Source organism: Mobula hypostoma, chromosome 14 (assembly GCF_963921235.1).
Source record: "Mobula hypostoma chromosome 14, sMobHyp1.1, whole genome shotgun sequence".
NCBI lineage: Eukaryota > Metazoa > Chordata > Chondrichthyes > Myliobatiformes > Myliobatidae > Mobula > Mobula hypostoma.
This window is the reverse complement of record NC_086110.1, coordinates 5640213-5660709: the sequence shown is the minus strand read 5'-3', so window position 1 is coordinate 5660709 and position 20497 is coordinate 5640213. Positions and strand designations below refer to the sequence as shown.

The 20497-nt window shown below is 42.6% G+C and overlaps 1 protein-coding gene across 1 annotated transcript in view; it reads left to right on the top strand.

Annotated features, from left to right (window-relative positions):
- Positions 1-20283, top strand: part of cog4 (component of oligomeric golgi complex 4) — a 75347-nt gene extending 55064 nt beyond the window's left edge. Inside the window, exons 13-19 of the mRNA XM_063066614.1 lie at positions 562-624; positions 2358-2474; positions 9105-9197; positions 11523-11606; positions 12268-12369; positions 16848-16976; positions 18150-20283. Of these exons, the coding sequence (XP_062922684.1) occupies positions 562-624; positions 2358-2474; positions 9105-9197; positions 11523-11606; positions 12268-12369; positions 16848-16976; positions 18150-18284 (723 nt within the window). The 3' untranslated portion in view covers positions 18285-20283. The remainder of the gene's footprint in view (positions 1-561; positions 625-2357; positions 2475-9104; positions 9198-11522; positions 11607-12267; positions 12370-16847; positions 16977-18149) is intronic.
- Positions 20284-20497: the final 214 nt, after the last annotated feature.

Genomic DNA, 20497 nt, shown 5'->3' with positions numbered 1-20497 from the left:
ACCTGCCTCAACCACTTCCTCTGGCAGCTCATTCCACATACCCACCACCCTTTGTGTTTTTTTAAAAAAAGAAGTCAGTCTTAAGTTCTTACTAAATATTGCCCTTCTCAGCTTAAACTTACGCTCATGATTTCTCCAACCCTGGGAAAAAGACTGCCCATCATGATTTTGTACATGTCTGAAAGATCACTTCTCAGCCTCCTAATCTCAAGGAATAATGTCATACTTCCTAATATCAGTCAGGTTCTCAATTCTGGCAATATACTTGTAAACCTTTCCTGCACTCCTTAGCTTGTCAGATGAGGACCAAAGCTCACTTGGTTTGGTGTGTACGAGCCATTATTTAACATAATCTCATCATTATCACACTAGTGTGATGGCCCATGTTGAAGTGACGTATTTTCTGTAAGTGTTGCAGAAACCAAGGGCATATTTACAGTGCCTTATTCAGAGTCTTAACCAATCCAAGGCGAACCTTCTCAACCATTAGGGCGATCAGACTCTCACACCTCCTGATGTTTAGTTCTGTGCAGTTCAGCTGTGTGATTTCTTCTCATTTAGGTAACTCTGAACAATGTGGAGCTGTGCAGTGAAAATCTCCTGACCCTGAAAAAGAACCTAGAGGTAAGAGAACTTGTAAAGACACATGTACAATTTCAAAGGTTCAAAGTACATTTATTATCTAAGAATGTATGCAGTATACAACCCTGAGATTCGTTTTCCCACAGACAGCCTTGAAAGAAAGAAAACCATGGAACCTGTTCAAAGTAAAACGTCAAACCCCCAATGCACAAAGACCAAAACACAAATGACACCAAAAATGAGTGAAAAACACAGAATATAAAACCTCAAATCACAAGTCATCGAAACACTCCAGGAATATTCACTTCAGTTCAGTTCAGTTCAATACAGCGCAGTGTCATTTGTTGACTGGAGGCTGTAAAGTCATTCCATCCTAATCAAAACCGCACAAAATAACAACAGAAAAGGAGCAACTGGAACCCAGAAGCACAGGTCCAATCCACAAAATGTGTCGATTAAACCTTGCCCAAGACCCAAGACTCCAGCACCATCCTCTGGCAGCGTCGAGTGAGGAGAGAGAGACCGGTCATTCAGGCATGTTCCTCTAGCAACAGCAAGCAAGAATGAGAGAGAGACTGGTCACCCACAGGCAGACAGCGCTGAGCACTCACTTGCCTTCTGCTCTTGTCCTCACTGATTTCAACCTTCCTCGACACTTTAATTGACAAGAAATGGAGTCAATCGTGGGCTTGGACCCCATCTTCAGGTTTCTTGGTCTTGAGGCCGCACACTTCACTCAAAACCTCACTGGACTCCCTCGGAGACAGCAAAGAGCCAGATTGCTCAATCAGCCCAAAAACACACAGAAATGTCGATTGCAGGCTCCAATGGTAACAGAATCACATTTGAAAGAAGAAGCAGTAAGAGAAGTGAAAGAAGCAATTTCGTCAGTTGTAGGAGGTTGCCGTTGGTTCCATTGTTCACTGGGGCCATCTCCTTCATGCCACATTAAAAAATAAAAGTTTCCATTTTTCTCCCCTCTTTGTTGTAGAAGGTACTGCATCCTGTTGGTTACAACATCTGAAATGCCCTCAATTAAACAGTCAGTATTTTAAGAGACTATTCATTTGTGAGCTGATCCACAATGAAATCCAATCTTTTGCCAGTCAGTGATGACTGGACACATGCTTTTAGCCACGAGCGTATATCCAGTACTGAAGACTGAGGCTAGACTCATTTCCTACTGCTCATGATCATTGTTCATACACTTGGATTTGCAGTTTATATGGTGTGCACTACTCAGTCATACGTAGCATCTCTATGGGGAAGGGGGTAGGAGGCAGGAAGGCAGCTCCTGGATAAGAGCATTTCAGAAGGTACAAGTATGAAGTCCAGATCTTCATTGTCTTGCAATGTCCTTGCCCAGTCAATTAAATTCGCTACCATTTAAAACCTACTTCTTGAGGGTATTAAAAATTTCTTCTATTTCAAAAGCATATATAAAAACAAGCATTTTATTAATATTAATCTCAAGGCTAATTTTATTCCATGTTTTTGACATTTTTAGACATATTATTATCAGAGTGTTTCACAAGGTCTGTCTCATCAGTGAAGGCCAGTGTGGTACAATAAAGTTGTCTAATCTAAGATCAAAGCTGCACCTATCCCTGTCAGGTGAAATTGCTGGGCTGTAGCATAGGTTGTTTTTGTGAGCTTTCTCCTTCCCTGTGCGGATCGCTAAATGTGAGGGGCAGTTCTGGGGCTGTTGTCAACATTCCACCATCTCTGGGTGGAGTGTCACTACAATGAGTTGAATTCAGAATGTTTCTTCACAGAGTGACTGTACAAAACTGTTGAGCCAAGGACTGGGAGCAGAACTTGCACAAGCAAAGATTGACAGCTGCCTATCTGACCTGGCTGCAGTATCCAACAAATTTAAGGACCTCCTGCAGGTGAGTTGCATGCAAACTGTCCGCTCCTATTCTGTTTCCGCTGTGGCACATTTTGTTAAGTACTGAGGAGCAGATTGGAAGGCAGATTTTGAAAAGATGCAAAAACAACAGGGCTCTTAAACTTGCCTAATATTGATTAACACCTCCTTAGTGCAAAAAGTTTTGATGGGGCAGAATTTGTTATCTGTCTTCAGGAAGGATTCCTTACACAATATGTAGACAGGCTGACTAGAGGAGAGGCCATACTGGACCTAGTACTAGGCAATGAACCTGGTCAGGTGACAGATCGCTTGGTGGGGTGAGCATATGGGAGACAGTAACCACAACACCATGACCTTTACTATAACCTTGGATAGAGATAAGAGCACATAGTGTGGAAAAGTATTTAATGGGGGGGGATGGAATTAGGAAGCTATAAGGCAGGAACTTGGCAACAGGTGTACTCAGGGAAATGCACAATGGAAATGTGAGTGTTGTAAAGAGAGCTCTTGCATGTGGTTCTGGATAGGTTTATCCCATCGAGGAGGGAAATGATGGTAGAGTGAAGGAACCATGGTTGACAAGAGATGTGGAACATTAGTCAAGAGGTTTAGGATGCAAAGATCAGACAGGGCTCTTTAGAATTATATTTGTGAGATGACATGACAATGGTGGGGCTCATCACCAATAATGATAAGACAGCCTACAGAGAGGAAGTAGAAGAGCTCGAGGCCTGGTGCCAGGCAAATAATCCCTTCCTTAGTGTCAACAAGACAAAGGATGTGGTTATCAGCTTAAGGAGAACTCAAACCACTCCCCAGGCAGCATCCACACCAGAACTGGTGGGCTCAAAGACACTTACTTGCCCCAAGCAGGAAGGCTGATCAATACCTCTACCCACTAACCCACCCCACCACCACTACTTTATCATTTCCTGTCAGCCACTTGATGTACAGACCCTCCTGTACCTAGCATTACTTTATGTTTTTAAAATTTGTTTTCTTTATCTTTGTGTGTTTTATGTATATGCTGTGTTGGATCTGGAGTAACAATTATTTTGTTCTCCTTTATACTTGTGTACTGGAAATGACATTAAACAATCTTGAATCTTGAATAAAATATCCAGGAAGGAACTGAAGAAGGGACTTGGGAGAGCTTGAAGGGGACATGAGAAGGCAAGTAGGATTAAGGAAAATCCCAAGGTGTGCTTCATGTACGTGAAGAACAGGACAATGATGAGAAGGACTTATCAAGGATCAAAGGGGGAAGAAGCTTGGAGAAGGCAGGAGGAGGATATTCTTAATGAATACTTTCCTTCAGTAATCACCGGTGAGGGGGACCTTGACAGATGTGAGGACGGTGTGAAACAAGCTCATATGCTGGAACATGCAGAAGTTAAGAAAGAGGGTGTGCTAGACCCTGGGACCAGATGGGATATGCTCCAGATTACTACAGGAAACAAGGGAGGAGGTTACCTTTGGCAATGATCTTTGCATCTTCACTGGCCACTAGAGGAGTACCAGAAGACTGAAGCGTAGCAAATATTATTCCTTTGTTCAAGAAAGGTAATAGGGAATTATAGATCAGTGAATCTTAAATCAGTGGTGGGGAAACTTTTGGAGAGGATTCTTGGGGACAGGATTTACAATAATTTGGGGAAGCATAGTCTGATTAGGGATAGTTAGCATGGCTTTGGGAGAAGCAGGATGTGCTTCATGAGCCTGACTGAACTCCTTGAGGTAGGGACAAAACAAATTGATAAAGGTAGAGCAGTGGATGTGGTACATATAGATTTTAGTAAGGCATTTAACAAGATTTCCCAGGGTAGGCTCATTTATAAAGCACGGGAATCAGGGAAACTTGATTCTGAATTGTTTTGCCCACAAAAGGCAGAGGGTGCTGGTGATTGGGTTAGGGTTCCACAGGGATCTTTTCCAGGACCCCTGTCCTTCGTGATTTTTATAAATGACTTGGATGGGGAAGTGAAATAGTGAATGAGTAAGTTTGCAGGTGTCATGAAGGTTGGTGGAGTTGTGGATAGTGTAGAAAGTTGTCGTAGGCTCCAATGGGACATTTGCAGGATGCAGAACCGGGCTGAGTTGTAGCTGGGGAAATGCGCCACTTTGGAAGGTTGACCTTAAAGGCAGAGTGCAAGGTCAATGGCAGAACTCTTAGTGCTGGGGAAGAGCAGCAAGATTTTGGGGATTCACATCCAAAGATCTCAAAGTCGCCATGCAAGTTGATAGGTTTGTTAGGAAGGCATATGGTGTGTTGGCCTTCATTAATCGGGGGATTGAATTCAAAAGCTGCAAGGTAATGTTGGAGCTCCTGAATTCAGTAATAGTTCTATAAAATTCTGGGTAGACAACACTTGGAATATTGTGTTCGGTTTTGGATGCCTCATTATAGTCATAGTCATACTTTATTGATCCTGGGGGAAATTGGTTTTTGTTACAATTGCACCATAAATAATAAATAGTAATAAAACCATAAATAGTTAAATAGTAATATGTAAATTATGCCAGGAAATAAGTCCAGGACCAGCCTATTGGCTCAGGGTGTCTGACGCTCCAAGGGAGGAGTTGTAAAGTTTGATGGCCACAGGCAGGAATGACTTCCTATGACGCTCTGTGTTGCATCTCGGTGGAATGAGTCTCTGGCTGAATGTAATCCTGTGCCCACCCAGTACATTATGTAGTGGATGGGAGACATTGTCCAAGATGGCATGCAACTTGGACAGCATCCTCTTTTTCAGACATCACCGTGAGAGAGTCCAGTTCCATCCCCACAACATCACTGGCCTTACGAATGAGTTTGTTGATTCTGTTAGTGTCTGCTACCCTCAGCCTGCTGCCCCAGCACACAACAGCAAACATGATAGCACTGGCCACCACAGACTCGTAGAACATCCTCAGCATCGTCTGGCAGATGTTAAAGGACCTCAGTCTCCTCAGGAAATAGAGACGGCTCTGACCCTTCTTGTAGACAGCCTCAGTGTTCTTTGACCAGTCCAGTTTATTGTCAATTCGTATCCCCAGGTATTTGTAATCCTCCACCATGTCCACACTGACCCCCTGGATGGAAACAGGGGTCACCAGTACCTTAGCTCTCCTCAGCTCTACCACTAGCTCCTTAGTCTTTTTCACATTAAGCTTTCTTATAGAAAGAATGTGGAAGCTTTAGAGAGGGTTCAGAGGAGATTTACCAGAGGTAGACTTTTTTTTATATAGAGTGTTAAATGCATGGAAAGCACTGCCAGAGGTGCGGGTAGAGGCAGATACATTAGGGAGATTTAAGAGCTTCTTCGATAGGCACACAGATGAAAGGAAAATGGAGGACTCTGTGGGAGGGAACCTTTAGATTGATCTTGGGTTAGATTAAAAGGTCGACACAGCATTGTGGGCTGATGGCCTGTACTGTGCTGTAATGTTCTATATTCCGTCACTAGCTTCCTGTGGAGAAAGTCCTGGCCAGTGATTCCTACAAATCACCAACACCTGAACTGGGTTGCGGCAATTCCTATGAGGTCAGAAACTGGGAATCCCGTCATGGTCATTCAGGATGTTAGCTGATGGTTTAAAATCAACTCATTGCATTTGTCTTCTGCCAAGTGCAAACTGTCAGACAACAGGCCCAACACCCTATGTGGGTGAAACATATCACAGCCCAGTTTATTCAAAAATTAAAGTAATCTGAATTGCTACAATCCTTAAACAGTTATGATGATAGCAAATAGAGCATGTGAGGTCATCCAAATACTGGCAGCAGTGGCAAATTATAAAATTCCTGTGTTACTCTGTCATAATATTTTTGCCTTGAAGAAAAAAGCAAGTCAAACCCAATTTTAATTATATAAAACATTTTTTTATCTCATACTGTAAGTCAAACCAGGGTAGGGTTTGTACAGTGAATGCTGTGGAGCAGAGGGACCTGGGAGTACAGGTACATAGTTCACTGAAAGATGCATCGCAGTAGATGGTGGTGGCACACTGGTCTTCATCAGTTAGGGTACTGAGTAGTAGAGTTGGGATGTCGTGTTGTAGTCGTACATGATTTTGCTGCACTTGGAGTGTTATATACAGTTTTGGTTATTTCTGTTACAGGAAAGGTGTCATTAAGCAGAGTGCATAAAATATTTTTGAGAATATTGCCAGGACTTGATGACCTGAATTAGATTATGAGAACACTCAGTCCTCTTTTATTGTAATTTAGAAATGCATACGTGCATTAAGAAATGATACAGTGTTCCTCCAGAGTGATATCACAGAAGAGAGGACAAACCAAAGACTAACACTAACAGAACCACATAATTATAACGTATAGTTACAGCAATGCAAAACAATACCATAATTTGATGGAGCAGACCATGAGCACGGTAAAAAAAAAAGTCTAAGTCCCGAGTCGATCGACTCCCGAGTCCCCAATAGCAGGCGGCGAAAGGGAGAAACTCCCTGCCATAAACCTCCAAGGTACCGAAAACTGCTGATGCCTTGGAAGCAGCCGACCACAGCCGACACCGAGTCCGTCCATCCGAAAACTTCGAGCCTCTGACCAGCCCCTCCGATACAGCCTGCCGAGCGCCTTCGACCTCGCCCCGGCCGCCAAAACAAGCAAAGCCGAGGATTCGGGGCCTTCTGCTCCGGAGATTCCGGTTACCACACAGTAGCAGCGGCAGCGAGACGGGCATTTAAGAAGTTTCTCCAGATGTTCCTCCGTACTCTCATGTCCATCTCCATCAAATCAGAATTGTGCACGGTCCCCTACTTGACAGATTACAGATATCATTCAGCGGAGAGGCTGCACGCGCTGCGTCGCGCCGCCATCTTCTCCTTCTCCCTGAGCTATAAGGAGAGGTGAGTAGGTTGAGGACTTTGTATCTCAGGGGTGATCTTAGAGATGTATTAAATCATAAGGGCATAGACCAGATGAATGCACAGTCTTTTCCCAGGGTAAAAGGAATCAAAAATTAGACGGCATAGGTTTAAGTGAGAAGGGAAAGCGACCTGATGGGCAACAACTTCATGCAGAGGGTGGTAGATATGTTGAATGAGCTGCCAGAGGAAGTGGTTGAAACAGGTATAATAATAAACATCTGAAAGTCATTTGGATAAACATATGGACAGAAAAGGTTTAGAGGTATATGGGGCAAATGTGAGCAATTGGGACTAGTTTGGTCAGCATGGACCAATTGAACTAAAGGGCCTGTTTCCTTGCTATATTACTCTTTGACTCTCAGTTTTCTATACTTTTAAATAAAGTGAAATGTAATAGGCATATTCCCTGCCGTAGTATTGTCAGGTTGACCTGGGACATCCAACGTATTTAACAACCAACAAATACCTCTGAAGAATTCCAATGTAATCCTCCAGCAAGTCTTGAGAATGGTGAAATAATGAGCTGATGATCATAGTCATCACAGGAATACAGGATAGATGGGGTTTCACCATTTCTTTTGATAAATGGCACCCTTTACAGTGAGGCATTCTTTCAGTACCAGTTTCAGCTTTTGTTATGTGCTGAAAAGGGGGTTTTGAATGTGTCTTAACACTTGGCCAAAGCTGATTTAAATATGTAATCAGGCTTTGCATGATTGGTGAATCGGTGAAATCGGTTGCCTTAGGTGGCTGTGGAGCCCAAACCTTTATGTATATTTAAGGCAGAGGTTGATAGATTTTTGATTGGTCAGGGCATGAAAGGTTATGAGAAGGCAGGAGATTGCAGCTGAAAGGGAAATGGATCAGCCATGATGAAATGGTGGAACAGACTCGATGGGCCAAGTTCTGCTTCTAAGTCTTATGGGATATTGAACCATGATCTTGCCTTGGAGAGGTTTGTGATACAGTTGAAATGTCCGGCAAGAATCCGTTTGCTTTTATGATCAAAACACATAAAAGTTGCTGGTGAACGCAGCAGGCCAGGCAGTAGGCGAGACCCGACGCAGACTGGGAGATCGTTTCGCTGAACATCTACGCTCTATCCGCCAGAGAAGGCAGGATCTTCCGGTGGCCACACATTTTAATTCCACGTCCCATTCCCATTCTGATATGTCTATCCATGGCCTCCTCTACTGTAAAGATGAAGCCACACTCAGGTTGGAGGAACAACACCTTATATTCCGTCTGGGTAGCCTCCAACCTGATGGAATGAACATTGACTTCTCAAACTTCTGCTTGTGCTCCACCTCCCCCTCGTACCCCATCCGTGATTTATTTATATACACACATTATTCTTCTCTCTCCTTTTTCTCCCTCTGTCCCTCTCACTATACCCCTTGCCCATCCTCTGGGTTTCCCCCCCTCCCCCTTTTCTTTCTCCCTAGGCCTCCTGACCCATGATCCTCTCATATCCCTTTTGCCAATCAACTGTCCAGCTCTTGGCTCCATCCCTCCCCCTCCTGTCTTCTCCTATCATTTCGGATCTCCCCCTTCCCTTCCCACTTTCAAATCTCTCACTAGTTCTTCTTTCAGTTAGTCCTGATGAAGGGTCTCGGCCCGAAACATCGACTGTACCTCTTCCTAGAAAGGCTGCCTGGCCTGCTGCGTTCATCAGCAACTTGATGTGTTTTGCTTGAAATTCCAGCATCTGCAGATTTCCTCGTGTTTGCTGTTATGATGTTCGGTCTGCGTCAACAGTTTGGATTTTGTCTTTCAGGAAGGCTTAGCAGAGCTCAATGCCACAGCTATCAAACCACAGCTGAAACCTTGGATAACTGGGTTCCTGTCCATCTCCCATAACATTGAGGAGGTAAGAGCAATTAATCCCAAGCATTAACCTAATGTACTCTTCATTGCAGTTATCTCCAAGCAAAGGGATTTGCCTAAGCCACCCTGTAATGTAAATACATGCAGCCTCAGAATTAAGGTCAAATCATTTAGTTTGGAGCTGCTGGTCGACTATAGTTTGTTCTATAAACCTCCACAACATCCTTAAATGCAAAATCTCACTGTCATTTCTCCTAGTGTGTAGAAGTGTCACCTTGCCATCTTGAAACACGATATTTTACTGCTCCATGTCTAGCAGTCTATTAATCCCTCACTGCTGGTGTTAAGAAGTCTCTATCCATTGGAGACCATCACTCCACTCCATATCACTGAATACTTTTTGATTAAATGCAAAACCAATTCACTTACCATTTATAATTCATGCAGCAGTGAAATATCCTTCCTATCATTTCTGGATGTTCATATAATCATTGCTATTGAAGCTAAGACAAAATATTAAAATCCTCCTGTCCTAACTTGGAATTACACTGCTTTTTTTGCAGTGGGATCTAAATTAGGGTTTCAATGGGTACATTTAATGTCAGAGAAATGTATACAATACACACCCTGAAATTCTTTTTCTTCGCAAACATCCACGAAAACAGAGGAGTGCCTCAGAGAATGAATGAGAGTTGAATGTTAGAACCCCAAGGCCCCCCCAACTCCCCCCCCCACGCATAAGCAGCATCAAAGCAATGACCCCCCCATCAGCAAAAAAGCATCGGTGCCCCCACTGAGCACTCAGGCTGCAGCAGAGCAACAATAAAGACACAGACTTGCAGTACCCCGAAGACTACTTATTCACCCGGTAATTCGACCATACCACAGGCTCTTTCTCCCTAATAAGGGAAAAAGAGGTGTCCCCATTTCACAGTGAGAGGGGAGATACAACAAAACAATTTGCTGATTTATGGTGTTAAAAGTCTGTTGCGTCACTTTTTCCGAGCTCTGTGCCCTAAGAACTCAGGTCCCTGGGCACAGAGCCAGTAGCCAGCTCGCTGCTTTTGATCTTCCATGTACTCCCACGACATATCAGGCGGCAGCACTGGCCTCGAATCAGCCTGTTTCCTGACCCATGAAAATCTGGCACCCTGAAGGCACGCTAGTTTGCAGGCCACGTCCTTGACATGTCAAAAAACGGGCAGTCGTGAAGCCCTGAGAGCAGGTCCCATTTCCGCAAAGAACCGAAGTTAGCGTGTAACTCCAGGTCAGGGTCTTCAAAAGAACCTTGATAGGAAAAAAAAGAGATGTCAAAGATAGAAATAAAGCTGTTTCTGAAGATGCAAGCAAAGGATTCACCATTTGGCACCATCATCCTCCTAAGCTCCACCCACAAGAGCCACAAATTAAGGAACTCTGTATGCAACGGCACTGTGTGAAGACTCTCACCAAGCTGGGCACAGTGATGCTGCTAGTAGGGCCACGGCCTTGCAAAGCCAGAGACCCACATTCAGTCCTGACCTTGGGGGCTGTTTATGTGGAGTTTGCACGTTCTGTTTGTGACCACTGGGATTTCTTCCCACATTTCCATAAACATCTGGGTTGATAGGTTAATTGGCGATCAGATTTCAGAATGGATCATGAACGCGTGAACACTGCCTCACGTTGTGCTCTCTGTTTGCACTAACATTTTTATATTTCCTCTGGTAAATTATATTATTGTTAATGTATTGCACTGTACTACTGCCACAAAGCAAACTTTTATGACACATGTTGGCGATAATAAACCTGACTCAGATTCTGATTCACTATAAATTCCCTGGAGTGTGTAGGTGAATGCAGAATTCTGGGCGGGAGTGGGGGGGAAGGGGGCTAAAATTGATGAGGAACTAAACTAGGAGTCGTGTTCATTCGGTGACTGGTGTTCTGCATGGAGTTGTCCAAAAGGGTTTGTTTCCATGCCATATCTCTGACTCTGGACAGCAGCAGTTCAAGAACATGGCTCGCTACCACCGTCAAGGATGTTAAGGATGACTTTGCCAATGATGTCTGTTCCCAAATGTTACATAAGTAACATTAGCAGGTACTGCTACAGCAAATAAAATCTCACGTAATGGACTTAATACCTCAATTGCCGATGTTTCTTTCACATGCATAACATCCCAGAATGCTCTGATACCAATCTGTGGTTCTCAGGATTATGTGAAATGGATACAGAGTGTTCTTTAAAAGTGATGATGGGCAAGCAGGCAAGTGAGCATATGTCCCTCATGGTTAGTCCTGAAAAATGATTTCAAGAAGAGTCGGTTGCTGGTTTGGGATATCCCAAGCTGCAGGCTTTACACCGGCTTATTTTATTTTGTTCCAGGAGGAGTTTAATGATTATGAAGCTAATGATCCTTGGGTCCAACAATTCATCCTCAACCTGGAGCAATTAATGGCAGAGTTCAAGGTAAGTGTGCAACACTTACTTAATGTTCATGGCATGAAAAGTGCAGCTTCCCAAAGCAATAAAACTAAAAATGATGGACATACTGTGCAGCAGTAGTGGGCAATGTCATTGGTGCTCTCATGTTCTGTCCCATAGATATTAAGAGCTTGTAACTCTGCCTTACCCTAAGCTTCCTTTTCTCCTTCACTGTAAGATGCAAGGCTCTGCATTACTGCCCTCATTCACTCGTTTCTATGCTTTATCTCTTTCCACGTGGCTACACTAAAGCTCTGGATCTAGACTGAACAAGTTTTAGTTGGTAACTGGTCCGCAGTCCAGTGGAATGAAAATGAAGTACAGAAACCAGCCTCCCCTCCGTGGACGGTGTCTATACTTCTCGCTGCCTCAGTAAAGCAGTCAGTATAATCAAAGACCCACCCATCCTGGACATACTCTCCCTTCTTCCACTGGGCAGTAGAAACAACGGCCCAAACATGTGTTGATTGACATGGGTAGAGAGAGTAATTTGTCAAGCAAGAGGGAAATGGGATTGATAGAATTGTTTCCCCGTGAGTTGATGTGGATCCAATTGATTAATGGCCTTTTTCTTTAATAGTAAGGTAGGATGTTGTGAGAATGGAAGAGAGAACTCAGTACTATCCATACTTTTTATGTTCTGCAGGTTGGATTGTCCCAAGTGATCTACGATCACCTCACCAGTCTGATGACCAGCCTGATCGCAGTTGAACTGGAGAAAGTGGTTCTCAAGTCCGTGTTCAGTCGGGTATGAGCAAAAAGAAATCCTTGAGTATGTTGCCACTTTGTGAACATTCCTGTGAGTGTAGCTGAGCTGACAGCTCAGTGGGTGAAACTACCATCCAGAAGGTAGATGGCTGAAATGGTGGCCATTGTCTATGGATTGAGTGGTAGAGTGAAATTAGTTCCACTTTTGGTTGGGTCCAGAACAAATGGCAACCTTGCAATTAGATACTGGAATAGTCTCAGAATAATAAAAGCTGTGGAAATTTAGAGGGAGGTCTCTCCGGAGATCAGTTGTTCAGCTGTGCTGCAAGCAATTGAGATTGCATTTTTAATTACATGGTTAAGGAATAGAAAAAAAGGCAGACAAATTGAGTTAAGAAATGGATCATCTATCTTCATCCCATCTTCCCCCTCCCACCATATCTCGGATCGAGTTCTCCGTATTCTCAAGAGGGAGGGTGAGCAGCTAGATATCGTGGTCCATGTAGGGACCAATGACGTGGGTAGGAAGAGTGGGGAGGTCCTGAAAGGTGAGCTTAGGGATTTAGGTGCCAACTTAAAGGACAGGACCTCCAGGATAGCAATCTCAGGATTGCTACCAGTGCCACATGCAGGCGGGTTTAGAAATAGTGAGATAGTGCAGATCAACACGTGGCTGAAGACATGGTGCAGGAGGGAGGGCTTAAGATTTATAGATAATTGGGCAGTTTTCCAGGGAAGGTGGGACCTGTTCCGGCGGAACGGTTTACATCTGAACTGGAGGGGGACAAATATTCTTGCAGGTAGGTTTGCTAGAGAGGCTCCAGTGGATTTAAATTAGATACAAGGGGGGAGGGGAACCAGATATAGGGGAGAAGGAAGAAAAAGAAAATAGTAAAGTTGTTTGCACTGTTTGTGATAAACAGAGAGTAAGAGGTGGAAAATTTCTTAAATGCATTTATTTTAATGCGAGGAGCATTATAAGAAAAGTGGATGAGCTTAGAGCATGGATTGATACCTGGAAGTATGATGTTGTAGCTATTAGTGAAACATGGTTGCAGAAGGGGTGTGATTAGCAACAAAATATTCCTGGATTTCGTTGCTTCAGGTGTGATAGAATCGGAGGGACAAGAGGGGGAGGTGTTGCTTGTCAGAGAAAATATTACAGCTGTGCTCTGGCAGGATAGGTTAGAGGGCTCGTCTAGGGAAGCTATTTGGGTGGAATTGAGGAATGGGAAAGGTGTAGTAACACTTATAGGGGTGTATTATAGACCACCTAATGGGGAGTGAGAATTGGAGGAGCAAATTTGTAAGGAGATAGCAGATATTTGTAGTAAGCACAAGGTTGTGATTGTGGGATATTTTAATTTTCCACACATAGACTGAGAAGCCCATACTGTAAAAGGACTGGATGGTTTGGAGTTTGTAAAATGTGTGCAGGATAGTTTTTTTGCAGCAATACATAGAGGTACCAACTAGAGAAGGGGCAGTGTTGGATCTCCTGTTAGGGAATGAGATAGGGCAGGTAACGGAGGTATGTGTTGGGGAGCACTTCAGGTCCAGTGATCATAATGCCATTAGTTTCAATATAATTATGGAGAAGGATATGTCTGGACCCAGGGTTGAGATTTTTGATTGGAGAAAGGCTAACTTTGAGGAGATGTGAAAGGATTTAGAAGGAGTGGATTGGGACAAATTGTTTTATGGGAAGGATGTAATAAAGAAATGGAGGTCATTTAAAGGTGAAATTTTGAGGGTACAGAATCTTTATGTTCCTGTTAGGTTGAAGGGAAAGGTTAAAAGTTTGAGAGAGCCATGGTTTTCAAGGGATATTGGAAACTTGGTTTGGAAAAAGAGAGATATCTACAATAAATATAGGCAGCATGGAGTAAATGAGGTGCTCGAGGAATATAAAGAATGTAAAAAGAATCTTAAGAAAGAAATTAGAAAAGCTGAAAGAAGATGCGAGGTTGCTTTGGCAAGTAAGGTGAAAATAAATCCAAAGAGTTTCTACAGTTATATTAATAGCAAAAGGATAGTGAGGGATAAAATTGGTCCCTTTGAGAATCAGAGTGGACAGCTATGTGTGGAACCAAAAGAGACGGGAGATTTTGAACAATTTCTTTTCTTTGGTATTCAGTAAGGAGAAGGATATTGAATTGTGTAAGGTAAGGGAAACAGGTAGGGAAGTTATGGAAACTATGATGATTAAAGAAGAGGAAGTACTGGCACTTTTAAGGAATATAAAAGTGGATAAGTCTCCGGGTCCTGACAGGATATTCCCTCAGACCTTGGGGGAAATTAGTGTAGAAAAAGCAGGGGCTCTGACAGAAATATTTTAAATGTGATTAGAAATGGGGATGGTGCCGGAGGATTGGTGTATTGCTCATGTTGTTCCATTGTTTTAAAAGGGTTCTAAGGATTTAGGCCAGTTAGAAGAGTGGGCTGAAAGATGGCAGATGGAGTTTAATGCTGATAAATGTGAGGTGCTACATTTTGGTAAGACTAATCAAAATAGGATATACATGGTAAATGGTAGGGCATTGAAGAATGCAGTAGAACAGAGGGATCTAGGAATAATGGTGCATAGTTCTCTGAAGGTGGAATCTCATGTGGATAGGGTGGTGAAGAAAGCTTTTGGTATGCTGGCCTTTACAAATCAGAGCATTGAGTATAGGAGTTGGGATGTAATGTTAAAATTGTACAAGGCATTGGTAAGGCCAAATTTGGAGTATTGTGTACAGCTCTGGTCACCGAATTATAGGAAGGATGTCAACGAAATAGAGAGAGTACAGAGAAGATTTACTAGAATGTTACCTGGATTTCAGCACCTAAGTTACAGAGAAAGGTTGAACAAGTTAGATCTTTATTCTTTGGAGCGTAGAAGGTTGAGGGGGGACTTGATAGAGGTATTTAAAATTATGAGAGGGATAGATAAAGTTGATGTGGATAGGCTTTTTCCATTGAGAGTAGGGGAGATTCAAACAAGAGGACATGAGTTGAGAGTTAGGGGGAAAAAGTTTAGGGGTAACATGAGGAGGAACTTCTTTACTCAGAGAGTGGTAGCTGTTTGGAACGAGCTTCCAGCAGAAGTGGTAGAGGCAGGTTCGATATTGTCATTTAAAGTATATATAGACAGGAAAGGAATGGAGGGTTATGGGCTGAGTGCAGGTCAGTGGGACTAGGTGAGAGTAAGCATTCGGCATGGACTTAGAAGGGCCGAGATGGCCTGTTTCGGTGCTGTAATTGTTGTATGGTTATACCAATTCCATCCACTGATCCACTGCTCGATGTGGAGCTCAGGTCCTCTACAGATCGGCCATTGGATCTTATAGTAGGAGATTGTGAGGGGCCTGGAACTGGCTTCAGTGTCTCTGGGTCAGTGAAAACAAAATCATCCCTCAGTCCTACTTCTGGCTGTAATAGATGTACTAGTGAGAACATGAAATAAGGATTGGATCTGGTTTCATTGGAACACTGCTGGAGGGTCTGGTCATAATGGGGAAAGGTACAGGTGATCAGTGCCGTGGAAATGTATCCATGTTATAAGGCATTTGTTTGTCTGCCTCCATCTTTCATTCATCTGTCTCTGTCCCCCAACTTCTCTCCCAGTCTCCTTCCCTTTCCCTACCTGCCTGTCATCTTACATTCCTCAATCTAACAAATACCTTGGAATCTGTTCTCACCACTATCCTTCTCCTCTTTATATTGGCCACTTTCCTCTCCACTCTACCCTGATGCAGGGTTTTGACCTGAAAGATCAACAATTTCTCTCCTCCTTCAGATGCTGTTCAACCCACTGAGTTCTTCCAGCAGTTTGTTGCTATGGATCAGCCATGGTTTGAATGAATGGTCTACTATTCTAAAGTTGGGATTATTCCAGACCTGATTGCAGAATGAACCAATGTTAGTACAGTTAATCTCTGCAGTCCTGGAGGGGAAACTCTCAAGTTTCTGGTGACTCCAATCACTTACCCGGGACACACTGGAGGATAGAGTATGCAGTTATTGACCAGGGAGGAAGGGTAAAACGAGTGTTTACAGGGTAGTAAGTTGAACTTCAGTGCCTGGCAAATAAACACAATCAATAGATCTAGGAAATATGTGCTGAATGTCCAGTGTGGTAAATTTGATCCTCTAAAGTCAATAGATGAACAAAATTTATGTAAAATAATGCAGTATATTCTGAAGTAAATTCTAATTAAACACTGTCTTCTTGACTTAAATCATATTTTCTGCTATTCTTAGATTGATTTGATATCTTCTACCTAAGCAACTTTTCAGAATGCCACCTTCCATTTTATTTTGCAACCATTTCTCCCAAAGGATATTGGACAGCAGTAAAAGGACAGCAGGTGTCCTCCAGTCCATTGCCTCACTCATCTAGTTTCTACTTGTTCTGAGTCTACATTACCAAACAAAATCTTTCAATTGCCATCGATTTCTTGGGATCATCTAAATATCCTCCTGCTTTTGAACCTTGGCTTCATGTTCTCTCCTGCTCTTTTTGGTCTTTCTCAGCTTGGTGGGCTGCAGTTTGACAAGGAACTCCGTTCGCTAGTGGCATACCTGACATCGGTAATCACTTGGACCATCCGCGATAAGTTTGCTCGTCTCTCTCAGATGGCAACGATACTGAATTTGGAAAGGGTGAGTGTCTTGTACAAGATTCAGTAATTGGATTGGGTGACGGTTCAGAGGGAGTACGTTTCATGTTCTCAGGGATGTCCCCAAACTGTTGAAATTCTTTTGAAGTGCAGTCACAGAGCTGGGAATAATTTTCAGAGAGAAGGAAATGGTTAAAGGGCAGAATGTACAGCCTGGTAGGCTTCCTATTGTACTGAGTTTCCTAGTGGGATCAATAATAAGCTCTCTGCTGTTCACAATTTAGATGTTTTGCAAAGATTTGTATCCTGTGGAGTTCAAAAGGATGAGGAGTAATCTTAGCGAAACATGGGTTCCCTAGGGGGCAACACAGGATAGGTGCCAAGCAGTTACCATTAATGGGGACATAGTTACAGGAATGGTCACCTAGAGCCAGAAATTCAGGCCATTTCTCCTCTTCTCATGGACTGTGACTTTTTTTGTTGATGAAAGCTGCATGTCGTGTTCCAAAACTGGCCTTCTCATTAGAAGATTTAGTGCCTGTTTTAATATACTTTTGATCCCAAAGCTCCCTCAGTGTCCCATTGGATAAATGCTTCTCACTGACCAAACATTTTGAAGTGTGGGACTATCACTTCCAAAATCTTGCAGTCATTCTCTGATACCGGGGATCCTTTCAATTAGAACACATCCATTTCCTATCTGTTCTCCCACATCCACTGTCACAATAGCCTTCTTTAGTATCCCACTGCAGTTATAGTATGTTGTGGCAACCTTTTAATCTACTCCACAATCAGGTGTAACCAATCCCTCGTATGTAACCCATAACCCTCCATTTTTTAATCCATGTGCTGATCTAAGAGTCTCGTAAATGTCCCCAATGTATCAGTCTCTACCACCACCCCTGGCAGAATATTCCAGACACCTACCATTCTGTGTATTAAAAAAAACTACCTCAGGCATCTCCCCTAAACTTTCCTCCACTCACCTTAAAATGATGTTTTCTGGCATTAGCAATTCTCACCCTGGGAAAAAGATGCTGGCTGTCCGCTTTGTCTATGCCTTTTATAATATTTTATACTCACTAATAAGTCACCTCTTATCCTCCTTTGCTCCAAAGAGAGAAGCTCTAGCCCTAACTTAGTTGTAATATGTTCCAGGTTTTGGGCAAAGTGTGGATTTGCAGTGAAGGTCTCTTCTCATTTTCTGTCCCAACAGGTCACTGAGATCTTAGATTACTGGGGCCAAAACTCTGGGCCATTAACGTGGCGCCTCACCCCTGCTGAGGTGCGTCAGGTACTTGCTCTTCGGAATGACTTCCGTAGTGAGGACATCAAGAGGCTTCGCTTGTAGTGTCAGCAGCTGGAAAGACTTCACAGGGTTGGCTGTTGCGTATCCTCTTGGAGCAAGATGCAGACCACCTTATCTCCAGAGAGTGGAAACTGAGCTTCTTCGACACAGTCTGATATGCACTGAAAATTTCTCCCACACTTTCCTTCCCTTGAAAGGGTGTTCCTTGAGCATTATTTCAATGGCGTCCTTGAATGTGGCTCAAGGTGAGCTCTACGACCATGCAGTTCCATGCTGTGCTGTGGAGATAAAGGAAGTTACTCCATGAATATTGCACTCTGCTCTTGAGGTTTTGCTTTAGGTTGCTGCTAATAGAGTTGGTTTGCTTCCGGAGTATGATTCCTAGACTTTTCAGAGCAGTCTTATTGTGCTGATTCCAGACCAGGAGGAGAATGATTTCACCCTGTGACATGCTGCGCTGTCTGATCTTTCTGGATTAGCAGTAGTACTGCATCTAAATTCAACACATGACCATTTAACTTCTACATACTGTTCAGTGAATCCTGTTAGAAAATGTGAGCATGGATTAAATATCTGTAGGTATGACTAGTCCGGTGGTGGTGGGAGAAGCTGCTGGCACTCACTATGGGGAGTGATCTATCTGGTGAAGTGCCAGGGATCAGAATCCAGCTTAGAACAAGTGCATTTCTGGACTGGGATGTGAGCCCACAACCTCAGGAATCAGAATGGTACTTAGTCATGATTAACTCACCCAGTCCAAATTATACTAATTGTCACAACGGGCATGTTGTGATCTGAAGATTTCACTGACATTGTTAGAACCATAATTGAATGCCAGGCACAGGTGAAGCTGGGACAAATTGAATCACTTGGGTTACTTAATGAGATGTTAACAACATGGTTATTTAACAACACGTGTTGAACATTTTTACAGTGATCAACATCAAGCAGGTACATGGTATGTGGGCACACTATTAAATGTGAATTGTGACAGAATTAACTGGAAACTGACTGCAAAGATTCAGGTTGGAAAATATTCACTGAGAGAGGAATCGTGTTAATATTTCAGTCTGACATTGACAGTGGCTCAGTGCTTGTCACCATATCTCCAGTAATGTATGCTGTTATGCCCAACTGCTACAGCAAACATACACTGTAAAGTGCACAAGTGAATATGGGCATTAAAATCACTTTCTGAAAATGCATCATTCCACCTCAAGCTGTGCAGAAATGGTATCTCAATGTTTAGCTGTCCGAAGAAGTGCTTCAAGCAAAGAGTAAAGTAAAACAAAACTGAAATATTGCAGTTGATCAAGACCTGAAGCAAAAACAGAAATTGTCAGAGAAACTCAAGGCATTGGCTTAAAGCACAAATGCTTCCTCTGACAACTGACTTTGCATGTTCTACATTTTCTGTTCAGTATGTTGCGATGTGTTACTCAGTGTCAAATTTCCTGCCACTGGAAATAAACTATTATTTGTGTAGATTTACATTTACAAAAAAGTGAAATGAATATTTCTTGACTTCATTGAATGTTTTTCAGTGTCTGATTTCAACCACTACTCTTCTAACTCATTCCTTATTCCTCTGATTCTTTAAGGAAGTAAGTTATTTGCTTTCTTCACTCATATTCTGCCTCTGCAGTGATCTACTTCAATTTGGCATTCATATTATTTGTTTTATGACCTCATGATAGAGGGGTAATATCTGCAATATGGGTTAGTTTATATGTCCGCTACAACTTTAGAACACGGTTGTTCTGAAATTTGATACCTAAGCATACAAGCACTTAATGTTCTGTGATTCATCTTTTAACAGAATTTATCCAGTAGGCTTATTCTGGGTCACAGTGGTTGGTGTCCTCTGTCAATGTCTTTGTAACTTAATTTAACAAATATCACACAATTTCAGCTCACTGAATAAATGCCAAGTCCTCTTGTACAGAACGTCTTGTGTTAACTGATATATTGTTACTGTAGGATTTGAATTTGTTGCGTATGTATTTCAACCTTAAGTATAAGTGGCTATAAAAAGTATTCACCCCCCTTTGAAGTTTTCACGTTCTATTGTTTTACAACATTGAATCACAGTGGATTTAATTAGTTTTTTTTGACACTGATCAACAGAAAAAGACTTTTGTGTCAAAGTGAAAACAGATTTCTACAAAGTGATCTAAATGTATTACAAATATAAACCACAAAATTGCATAAGTATTCACCCCCTTCAAGTCAATATTTAGTAGCAGCAATTACAG